Source organism: Sander lucioperca, chromosome 21, assembly GCF_008315115.2.
Source record: "Sander lucioperca isolate FBNREF2018 chromosome 21, SLUC_FBN_1.2, whole genome shotgun sequence".
Classification (NCBI taxonomy): domain Eukaryota; kingdom Metazoa; phylum Chordata; class Actinopteri; order Perciformes; family Percidae; genus Sander; species Sander lucioperca.
Genome location: NC_050193.1, coordinates 28,685,809 through 28,697,677, shown reverse-complemented (window position 1 = coordinate 28,697,677; position 11,869 = coordinate 28,685,809). Strand labels below are relative to the sequence as shown.

The 11,869-nt window shown below is 42.0% G+C and overlaps 1 protein-coding gene across 3 annotated transcripts in view; it reads left to right on the top strand.

Moving 5' to 3' along the window:
• LOC116065533 (glutamate receptor ionotropic, NMDA 2B) overlaps positions 1–11,869 on the top strand; it is a 165,777-nt gene that overhangs the window by 134,124 nt on the left and 19,784 nt on the right. For all 3 annotated transcript variants that reach the window (XM_035996781.1, XM_031321076.2, XM_035996780.1), the window contains exons 11-15: positions 1,774–1,927; positions 5,096–5,221; positions 9,504–9,733; positions 9,862–10,022; positions 10,672–10,859. In XM_035996781.1, the coding sequence (XP_035852674.1) occupies positions 1,774–1,927; positions 5,096–5,221; positions 9,504–9,733; positions 9,862–10,022; positions 10,672–10,859 (859 nt within the window). The remainder of the gene's footprint in view (positions 1–1,773; positions 1,928–5,095; positions 5,222–9,503; positions 9,734–9,861; positions 10,023–10,671; positions 10,860–11,869) is intronic.

Below are 11,869 nucleotides of genomic sequence, written 5' to 3'. Positions count from 1 at the left end.
GCGCTCGCTCATTCTCAATAACACCCACATGGGTCACTTTCATAACACGGAGAGAACAAGTCGTAGGAGGGAGATGGAGAGAGCGAGAGGAGAGAGAGAGAGAGGAAGTGAGTACACTGCTGGATGGACTCGCTCTCTTCCCCGGGGACACATTTCGCACATTCAGGCACCAACATACACACAAGTGAACATACACATCCGTACTTACATGCTGACAGAACACACAAGATTGAAAAGTTACAAATGCACACACACACACAAACACTTTGAAAACTGCAGATAATGTGCAGAGAAGATGTGTAATATTCTCCCTGCCTGTAAAGGTCCACTTCACAGGTATGAGAACAGAAGTTCGCTCCCTTCTCTGTCAGTCTGTCTTTTTCCCTTTATGACTCACTCATCTGCAGACACACACACACACACACAGACACACAAACACACACAGACACACACGCACTGACGCACGGACGCACGGACGCAAGGAGACACACACACACACGCTGAAGCACGTTCTGGAGCTTTGACTCACACAGTCACAAACGCCTTATTAACTCAGTAAGACAGTCTCGTCCCACTTTACCCTGTGCTGTAGGGCTGCAGAATTTGGGGCTAAATATACTACCTGTGCAGAAGTACTGACGGGAGGGAGGCAGGTAGAGGAAGGAGAGGCATTGGGGCGGGCTATTTCAAGCAGCCATGACCCACTGTGGTAACCCACTTTCTTCCTACCTCGTTCTGTCTTTCCCTCCCCCGGTGCGCATCACGAGTGTCCACTCTGAGCCGTGTGTGTGCAAAGTGTGTTGTCCTCCTGCCCTATCTTTGTCTCGAATGTCTCCATTCTCAAGTTTCTTCGCTTCACTTTGCTCATTCTAATTCTTTCTCTGCTTTTTTTTTTTATGTTTCCACTTACCCTTAAAATCGGCTCGCTCTGCTATTATGTCAGATTTGATTTCCTACATTTCCCAAAATACCTTTTGACAGCTAACCAAGACAGAGTGCTTGCATCTGCTGCTTGCTTTATACATGTTAACAGAAAAGCGAGAGGAACTGCGATAGCACTGCTAGCTTTCCCCTTTTACTCAGAGCAAACGTGTTTCTAAATTCACAGCCGTCAGTTTAAAAATTGCTATTTGGACCTCTTCTACAATGGATTTTGTCTGTATGATTGCTGAACATCAGTGCAAAGTGATCCATCCAGACAGAACATATTGCTCTTGGATTATAAGGGCTGACCACTAAAACCTAATTTGCTCTTGATATATTTGATTGCTGAAGAGGCTCAGTCACATTTATTCATTCATCCAGTGGAAAAAAACAACAGAGCCAACAACAAAATGGACAAAGAAATGCAAAGGGACATCGTGAAAAGCTATTTCTCAGCGATGTTAAAATGTTTGCACAGTGCCCTTTAGAACTCAGGGACGGCTGTAATGTTTTCCTGCTTTGTCATATCAAATTTCTTAACAAGAATTACCCACATTTGGAAAGACTCCCAGCACAATTGCCTTCAAATGAACTGATGAGCTATTTTTATGCTTGTGTTTTTATGCTCTTTTTTTAAATTGTTTTTCACTATAAGCTATTCTTAACTATCCTGATTGAATTTGTTGGAATGTTTTTGTTGCAGCAGCACCAAACAAGACATCACCCCCTCAGGGAAAAGTCGAAGATTTAGGACAGATTTTTCCCTTAAAAGTGTGCTCCACTCATTACTGGATGGATAATGGATGTTTAAATAATGGATGCTCTTTGTCTTTCTGCTTTCTCTATTAGGTGGTGTTGAAAAACGCCCACATGGCCGTTGGCTCCTTGACCATTAATGAGGAGAGGTCGGAGGTCATCGACTTTTCCGTCCCCTTCATCGAGACGGGTATCAGCGTCATGGTGTCCCGTAGCAACGGCACCGTTTCACCCTCGGCCTTCTTAGGTGAGGAGCGCAGCAGCCAGCGGTCAGACGTTGGGGGCAGAGATGGGCTGAAGGAAGAACCTGACGGCCATGTTTTTGATATTGTGACTATGAGGCTATCATAAAGCATTTAAAGGTCCAATGTGTAGTGAATTTCTCCCGTGTAGCGTTGAGATCATATATCGCAATCAACTCTCTCGCACCACGCAGTTCAAAGTACGTATTAGATGCTACGGTAGCCTTCGCGCTTCAAAAAGCCGGTCTCTTGCTCTTTTCAATCTCCTTTTTCATTTTCTGGGCGAAGAAGAAGAAGACTCCTGTTCCTGAAATTTGGATTTTGAATACGTGTGGTCCTCCATGTTTCCTTCTTCAAACTTGCCGGGGCCGGGAAGCTATGATACCCATTAGCAGCATTAGCAGCAGCTGTGAGTTTATCATGTGACAGAGAAAACGTGAAAGGCGGAGCAGTATGTCCTGTATGTCCCTTACCGGCTAACGTATTTCAAGATGGAGCATGAATATGGAGCGTCTACCCCAGTTCATGCAAACGCAAATGTAAAATTTCAAGCCAATAGGAATACTTGGAATTGATGGTGGTGGTAAATATTCATGAAAAAGACAAGTTTGTGAACGGGCAACACAGATTCTGAGAATGAACAACTAAACATGTTACACACTGGACCTTTAATCCACACTCAGTCATGTAGGATTGTCATATTCTTAACAGGTTGCTAGGAAAGAAATCTGTTATTTTTACCTGCTGATTAGGGTTGTGCCGATGGACGATGTCATCGATCATCGTGATTGGCTGACCGACATCATGATGGAGAGCCACCACCGTGATGCCACGCCCCCCACCCTGTCAGACACACACTGATCCTAGTCTCTTCACCTAAATACATTGTTCGTCTGCTAGTTCATCACTAAATTCAATTCTGAGACTTTTTTTATGCGAGAAATCAACTAGGTAGAGCTCAAATATGGGCTGTTTTACGAAAATACATGGCTAATTGCAAATGTGGTCCGACTGTGTCGGATTTCAGAATGCTCCACAGTCTGACGTGACAGCCGGCCAGAGCCTGCTGGGGTCGCTGGCTTGCCGATTGGCCTGTCCACCTTCACAGACCCCGCTGTAAGCTGGCTGGAGCTCTATCAGGAGACTCGCGGACTAGAGGCGTTTAGTTCCCCGATCCAACACACATATCCATTATAAGATTAACTGGAACCTGTGGTTTTTCAAAGTTATAGTGCTCCACAAGTGATTGCGGGGTGTAACGTAACAAGCTCGCTGACTCACACACACGGGCCACGGCAGGCAGAGGAGAGTGAGAACAGCGTCTGACAGGGCAGAGAGACACCCTTCTCCCTTTGACAGTCTTGTAAATAAATTATAATATGTATATTAGAGCTGTCAGTCTTCCTCTATCGTAGGCGCGGATTTATGTTTTCCTCCGTGGGTGCTCACGGGCGCACGCCCTTTAAAAAAAAAGTAGTCAAAAATTGTTTGCATTTCAGAACCTTAGGAAATTGACAGCGGCCGACATGAACACACACGCCTATTAACTCGATAATAAAGCCTCTATCTTTCAACTCAGGACAGCACCACTTCTCACAAATCCAGATAGGATTGGAGATGAGAAGTTTAACTGACACGTAACCGTGATCAGCACTCACACGCTCCGCTTAGCACCAACTGCAAAGTTTAATTTTAAATGAATGTAGCCTACTGGCAGTCTGGCACACATGGATGCTCAGTATTTTCCGTGGGTGCTGCAGCTCCAGAGCGCCTTTTTTTTTTTTATTAATGGTCACTAAACCTAATTTATATGACATTAAACCTAATTTTTTTGAGTTAAAAAAAGCAGAAATTACATTACAATTATTTTGACTAATAGTCAGAGGATGTTGAGTGGATTACAGAGGGGTATATGTCAAAGTTTGATCAGGATGCTGTTTGAAACCATTTAAAACATGTTTTTCAAATGCTATAAAATTGAATAAAACACCCAAAATTCAATGAAAGTAATCATTGATTTTACCTGCGAAGAATGTTTCATGTTCCATACAACGTACATCCATGTTATTTTGGGGGATTTGGTTGAAAGAAACCCATATTTCTGATATACAAAACTAGTCAAATTGATCTCAAGGACAACACAAAGGTTGAGACCTATTCAATAACGATTTCCTCTTCCTGGTTGCCCAGAGACGGTGGCTACTTAGACCCTGATATACCTGCTTACATGTCTAGTTATTATTATTATAATGCCAGATTTTGCAAAAAAAAAGAGGTTTTACAGCCTAAACCACTCAAGGTGCAAAGTAAAATATGCAGGAAAGGTAGAAAATATGAAAAGAAATGATCTATGTTCACCATAAGGTTCGCTAAAAAAGTAGCAAAAGTCTTAAAGTGTGTAATAAAGTCGCAAACCGTCCGTCACATTTACATTGAGGCGCAACATGTGGTTTTAGGTCATTTTTGATAGTGAATTATGTATATTTTCTGGAAGTTTGTGAAATATACAAAGCCTACTCATGCCAATTTAATGCAGATTATCTGACTCTGAGACACCAGATTGCTTCCAAAGAGTCTCTGGAATGAGTAGAGCCATTGTTTGAGTTTATTTAACTGTCTTTTGGCCAGCACTCATCACAGATCCAGAGAGCTATATGGATCTTTGTCAGGTCACTTTAGGTTGACATCCATTTTTACACCTTTTGGAAGTTGAACTAAAAGTAATTTTCGTGGACACGAGTGATTAGAGCCAAGTTTTAATGCATTTGTATGATGAGGAGGCAGACTGGAATGCATGATAATATAGCTAACTGTTTGTTTATTCTCTTTTTTTTGCTCCCTGTCTCTTTGCCCTCTTAAATTTCCCACTCCTACTCCATTTCTCTGACTCTTGCTTCCTCTTCTCAATCTGGCGCTCATTTGCATATCTCTCTTGCCCTCTCCCTCCCTCGCTTCATTTTCTCTTCCTCTCTCTCTCTGCCGCCCTCGCTCTTTTCTCTCTCTTCCTCCCTCTCCTGATGTCCCTCGTCTCTTTCCCGTCTTCTGCCTTCTCACAACCCCCCCCCCCTCTTTTTATTCTCCTAATCTCTGTCCGTCCATGCTCCCTCCCTCAATCCCTCTTCTCCCTCAACTCCCTTCATCTCTCCCTCTCCTCTCTTCCCTCTCTCGCCCAGAGCCCTTCAGTGCGGATGTGTGGGTGATGATGTTCGTGATGCTGTTGCTGGTGTCAGCAATGGCTGTGTTTATATTCGAGTACTTCAGCCCTGTGGGCTACAACCGCTGTCTGGCTGACGGCAGAGGTGAGAGGCTTCTACTCAACACACAGAGTAACACACACACACACACACACACACACACACACACACACACACACACATAGACACAGGCAGGGTACCTGTTCGGGGGGGGGCTGCACTTGTTTGAGGATATAGATGTATGTGGATGCAGACATTTTCTCTTCCAGTCTTCGAGCCACGCTGCCTCCCTCATCTCTTTTCGCTCAGAACACACCAGATGGGAGGGGCACACTAAAGTTGAATTTACCAGAGAAATTATACCGTTTCAACATGTGCTACAAGTGACGTATTTCTTTGGAATTAAAGTTAGACTTCTCAGAACTCCGCAGTAAATCTGTTCAGAAATGTACAGCAATGCTGTCGAGATTACATTTATCTACATGACAACAAAGCGTTTACAATGAGTGTATCTGCCGACACATTCTTCATATTGAACATACTGTAGGCCACTCCAAGCACTGGGTTCATGGTCATCACATCAAGCTTTTGGATAAATGTTGAAAAAGTCCACACTGAGGAGAAGCACAAGATGGGTAACACTTTACTTGAAGGTATTTACATAAGAGTGACATGACACTGTCATGACACATGAACTCTAACTCTAACTCTAACCGTAACCATAACTTGTCATGACAAAAACCGAATGACACTTACTAAAAGAAGCGTTATGTCATAAACGTTTATGACTTGTTTATGTTTATGACAGTGTCATGTCACTCTTATGTAGATACCTTCAAGTAAAGTGTAACCCCAAGATGCACAAGCTTTTAAAATATTCAAAATAAACCACTGGTCTTGTGCTTTGCATGCCCCAATCTCCCACCTCAACCTCCTCCCCACGATGACTGTACACTGTGCAGCTGTCGAAGAAGTACTCAGATCCTTTACTTAAGTAAAAGTACCAAAATGTAATTACCAAAATGTAATTGAAGTAAGTAAAAGTACTCGTTTTGCAGAAAATGGCCCCTGTGACTGATATATAATTACATATTACATGATTACATTGTTAATGCTTACGCATCAATGCATAACGTCGCTGTCGGACAGAAACCTTGCATCTCCATATTTCGTCATTTGAATTTTTTTCATGAAACAATGCTTTTGGTCACCCTTTACGTCTGTCTGTTATATTATATTAACAAATAATTTACCACTGATGAGGCGATTTCGTCTGATTTTGTCTGAGGTAAATAGCTCAATAAAATATTTTCAAATTAGCCTTTTTTTTTCATTCTCTTAAAAGCAACGGTTTTGTATATACAAGGTTTTCGCCCGGCAGCGACAATAAGTATGATTTTGTAGCTGGTCGAAGTAGAGCTAGTTTGATCTCGGCCTACTATTAGATATTACTGTATATCCTGTACTGCACAGTTAGGTAGTGTAGTGGTTTACAACCGAAGGATCAGGCCCCGTCAGAAGGGCTGCAAAAGAAAAATCTGAGCGGTTGCGAGATGATTCATTGGATAGAAAAGAAGAAAGAGCATTTTTTGGGGGGGATTAAGGACTAAATCAAAAACAAATGTTGTGCATGTGAGCATGAGCCAGGCAGCAGTTACGTTTAATCAAAATCAAAAAGCAAATTATATAATGCACATTTGTAGTTGACAGGTTGTCTTTTGATAAGCAGTAAAAATCACACTTCTAACCATAGCAGATGCCTCTAATAATACTTTGTCCCTTTCTTGTGGCATCAAGCTACCATTTGCACTGATTAATTGATAAATGAAATGATAACGACTCACACACACACTCCAGTACCAGCACTCCCCGGTGTTTAGTTGCCTGTTGGGTTTAATTTTCTGGCATTTTCTAGCTTTCTATTTTTCTGACTAGCGTGTGAATGGGAGAATGGTTGGCAGCCAACTTGAAGGTCCTGCATGTGAGATTTGCACCAGCGCATGAAAGCAGTAACATAGTTTTGGCAATCGAAAACCATTGTGATGGTGGAAATCCAAATCAAGTGCTCTCTATCCTCCAAATTACAACATTCAAAGAGGGAAAAAAACACTGAAATACTTTTATCTTTGCTTGTGAAGTCAGCGAATGAGCATCCAAAGTATGCAGAGAACATTATGGCGGCGGGCAATTTGGGCCTCCGCAGAAAGAGTTTTTCGATGAGTAATGCTCCAACTACTCATTTGCGACAAACAAGCAAGCATGGGTACAGCTTTGCAGGTTAATGTGTTCCGTCTGTAACATTACCAGAGCAGATTGTTTTTGTACAAATTGTCTTACTGTGCACAAATACTGACACAAACACACTGGAGGCCGCCTCCAAATATACACCAGCCGTCCTCGCTGACCCAATGACTTCATTCTCCTCCTCTTCCTCCTCCATGCTTTTACAAAAAAAAAAAAAATCATATACAGGTGTGTCTCACTGTCTGGGTTTCAACACACCTCCAGTGCTGCTTCCTTCACACTAGACAAGTCACTTTCATGTATTTCCATACTTTCAAAATCACATGTCAGCTCTGACAGCAAGAGGCTAGCTTTGTGTTAGATCTCCCCAGCCAAAAATAAAAGAAAGGCGAAAAAAAAGCCATTGTCTTCCCACAACTCTTGCTCTGATGTGGCTATATATAGACAATGGCTATCTTTTTTTTCATTCATTGTTCATCATGTTCTGGAGGAGATGTACTCCCTCCCTAAAGCGCTGTTCTCTTCTGTGTGCCTCCTCGTTTTATCTGCTTGTAGCGCTGTGGGAGTTTGGTATCATGAAGAGTGCAGATCGAAGTTTGGACTCAAAGGATTCAACGCAATAATGTATCAATGGCCTGACTCCAGATTTGTAAAGTCTCTCTGCCCGATTCATTTAACCAACTTTCTTGCAAACTTCACAAAAAGAGATATTTGGCACTATAAAGCCAGTTTGTCCATGAACAAAAGCCCCATACAACAATGCACACCCACATGCTTGCATACACTCTGTCTCTTTCTCTCTCACACGCTCACACATACCCACACAAACATGAACCAACTGCGTATCGCAGCATAATGGCTGGAATAAACCAGTCTGCTGCCAGCTTATGGATGAGTTGGACCGACACAATTCTTAACTTAACTTAGACTTAACTAATATCTTAACTCGATACAAAGTGCTGCAGGGATGACGTATTTTTTGTAGGGCAACCAGGAAGTTAGCATCGCCCTGGTTCCCTCGACAAAAAGCCAATGGGATTCTTCCGTTGGCTTTTTGGATTGTTGCTGAAAAAAAGCTCTATGGCAAACAACAAACCTTTATGATACTTACACATTTTGTTCAGCAAGATAATCTTCACAAATGATCACCATTTTAATGATTTCCGAAGCATAAATGCAATCGACGGACGTAAAGAGCTAATGTTATACGGCTATAAAGGAACTAGACCACGGTCACATGACAATGTCCCCACCACTAAGCTGAAGGTGACGATTAATGTAACTCCTGTAGTCTCATTTAGCAACCGTCTTTTGTAAGACAGATAAAAGCTTCAAAATTCACGAGCGGGGTGTTTACTGACACATTTTATATCACACAAACGTGTAACTCTCTCAAGCTTGTGTAAACCACAGAACTTATTTCAGGCATCTAACCAAAAAACACATACAAAAAACCCACTGACTTCGAGACCAGGGATCCAGAAGTGCAAAAATGCTAACTCATCTGGGTTTTAGGACTCATTCCTGCAGCACTCTATAAGTGACATAAAATAATAAAAGTCTACAGCCATGCTAGCCTCTCTGTGAAGCTGTAGTGTACCAAATGCTGAATGCTAACATGGCAACAAGCGCACAAAGAAGTTAACATAATGATATTTAGCAAGTATGTTTGCCATGTTCATCAGCTTAGTTTAGCTTGTTAGCATGCTAATTTTAGCTAATTAGTAATAAACACAGACAGATAGACTGCTAGCATGGCTAAAACTTAACAAGGAATAGACTTCAGACCAGGGTAACTTTAATGAGATGTTGCCTTTTTTTGTGAAACAATTGTTACATACAAAACATACAACTCGCAACATGACAAAAATCCTTGAATCTGACATAGGTTATCATTTATCCTGGTCCAAAATTCCTGGACCTTATCACAGGACCAATATGTTGCCTTTTAAAAACTACTGTAACTTTTAGACCAGTACAGGAATCAAATAAATGCGGCATTCAGTTTAATTCTGCTAATCAAAATCACTGCTCAGCTGGAGACCCACCAGTAAAAGCAGACCAACTGTGTTTCCCACCCACTGGTTTAGAAACCAACGCTGATCCGTCATGTATTCTTTAACCACGGCTGTGTTTCTTTCAGAGCCTCACGGCCCATCCTTCACCATTGGTAAGGCCATCTGGCTGCTGTGGGGTCTGGTCTTTAACAACTCTGTGCCGGTGCAGAACCCCAAAGGCACCACCAGTAAGATCATGGTGTCCGTGTGGGCCTTCTTTGCTGTCATCTTCCTGGCCTCCTACACTGCCAACCTGGCTGCTTTCATGATCCAGGAGGAATATGTGGACCAGGTAACTGGTCTCTCAGACAAAAAGGTAAGATGGAAGGTTTCTGTTTGAGGCTGTGCCACCCTGTCTTCTTTTTCTCACCTTTAATTTATTTAATGCCTCCCTCTCTCTCTCTTTCTCTCTCTCTCTCTCCATGCTCCGTCTTCCACGTTTAGTTCCAGAGTCCCAACGACTTCTCTCCTCCGTTTCGGTTCGGCACTGTCCCAAACGGGAGTACGGAGAGAAACATTAGGAACAACTATCCAGAAATGCACGCCTACATGACAAAGTTTCATCAGAGAAACGTCAACGAGGCCCTGGCCTCTCTCAAGGCCGGGTAAGAAACTGCACAAAGATTTGAATAACAAAATCAAATTAAAGGATCCCATTTATATGTTTGAAACCTAAGTCCCTCTTTCCAAAATGGAAACAATCATCTAGAGATATTGAACAATGTATTTGTATTTTATGTGTATGCCTTGGCTTCAGGCATGTAAGCATCTCTTATGTCTGTAGTTTATTATATTAATTTTTTTAGCATTTTTTATTCTGTTGAATTTATTAAGGGGTTGAATTAAAATATTATTTTTTAAGGGAATCAAAAGCATGGCCGTTTCAAACGATGGTCATTATATTGTAATAGAGAGTAAAGTGTGGAGAAACTAGTTTAAAAAAGAATCAATTCTTAAGTCCCCTATTTATATCTTTCCTACTTATCTTCATGTAAACATATCGTAGCTGAATAACTCCAATAATGCTTTCGCTCCCCCTCTTCACTTTTCATCAAGTGTGCCTTTTTCGCCAGTCTGTGTGCCAGCTCCAGCCTTTGGCAAACCAAGTGGAAGTCTATTACACTTATCAGCAGCTTAGTGCTATTTAGCAGGTTAATTGGAATGTTGTAGCTGGGATGTCTGACTCCTCAGTGCTAATTAATTGTAACCTACCTCTCTCTGTCTTTCTCCCTTTCTCTCTCTCTCTTTCATTAGCAAACTAGATGCTTTCATTTACGACGCGGCCGTACTGAACTACATGGCCGGAAGGGACGAGGGCTGCAAGCTGGTGACCATTGGCAGCGGCTACATCTTTGCCACCACGGGGTACGGCATCGCCATCCAGAAGGAGTCGCTCTGGAAGAGACATGTGGACCTGGCCATCCTGCAGCTCTTTGGAGACGGTGAGACAGCCTGCTGTTTTATTCAAAGATGGTTCACAGTTTAATGCACTCAGCAAGCAGAGACTCTATCACGCATACAGCTGTGCTGATGTGATGAGTTGTATAAATAATAACTCGAAAGATGCACGAGTTAGTCACAGAGATAATGCAATATTTTCCTAGGGAAGGAACAGAACTTCTTACTAACAGCCTTGAAGCAAACATTGAAGGATAAGTCTGGCTTCATTTGTATTTTATTGACTTTGGCCACTGTTTGGCTCCGGGTTATAATAACATTGTACTCAACAAGTTAAATGGCAAGAACATGGCAGCAAGTCTGATGGGGAAAGAAACACAAGCTATGTTTCCATCCACTTGTCAATCGAATTATCTGAAGTTCGCTAAAAACATTCGAATAAAGCCGGTGAAAGTGTGTTTCCATCTGACGGCTTTAAAGCGAATAAAAACGGGCGCCTGGTTAGCTCACCTAGTAGAGCGGGAGCCCATATATAGAGGTTTACTCCTCGACACAGCGGCCGTGGGTTCGACTCCGACCTGCGGCCCTTTGCTGCATGTCATTCCCCTTCTCTCTCCCTTTTCAAGTCTAAGCTGTCCTATGCAAATAAAGGCCTAAAATGCCACACAAAAAAAATCTTAAAAAAAGCAAATAAAAGCCTGTGTCTAATAACGTCACATGCTGTTTTGCGATCAAATTGGTATATCAAATTGATTTGAGACATTTTAAGGTTTCCATTCATTTCCGCACTGAATCGCACAACATTCAAGCTGACATTTGCGAACAAAGTTTGCTAGCCAAAATAGATCACACCGTCTACAAAAGTTGTGATAGTGCTTATGTGCCAGATGATAGCAACATAGCAAGCCATAATAAGACAATAACGGCGCTATCAAAACATCGGTGTAATGATGCAGATGCACATAAATGCCAGAAAAATTGCTTATAACATATGATTGTTGAACATAATATATAATAGTGTTATATTTGTACTGGGATCGTCTGTATTTTGTGG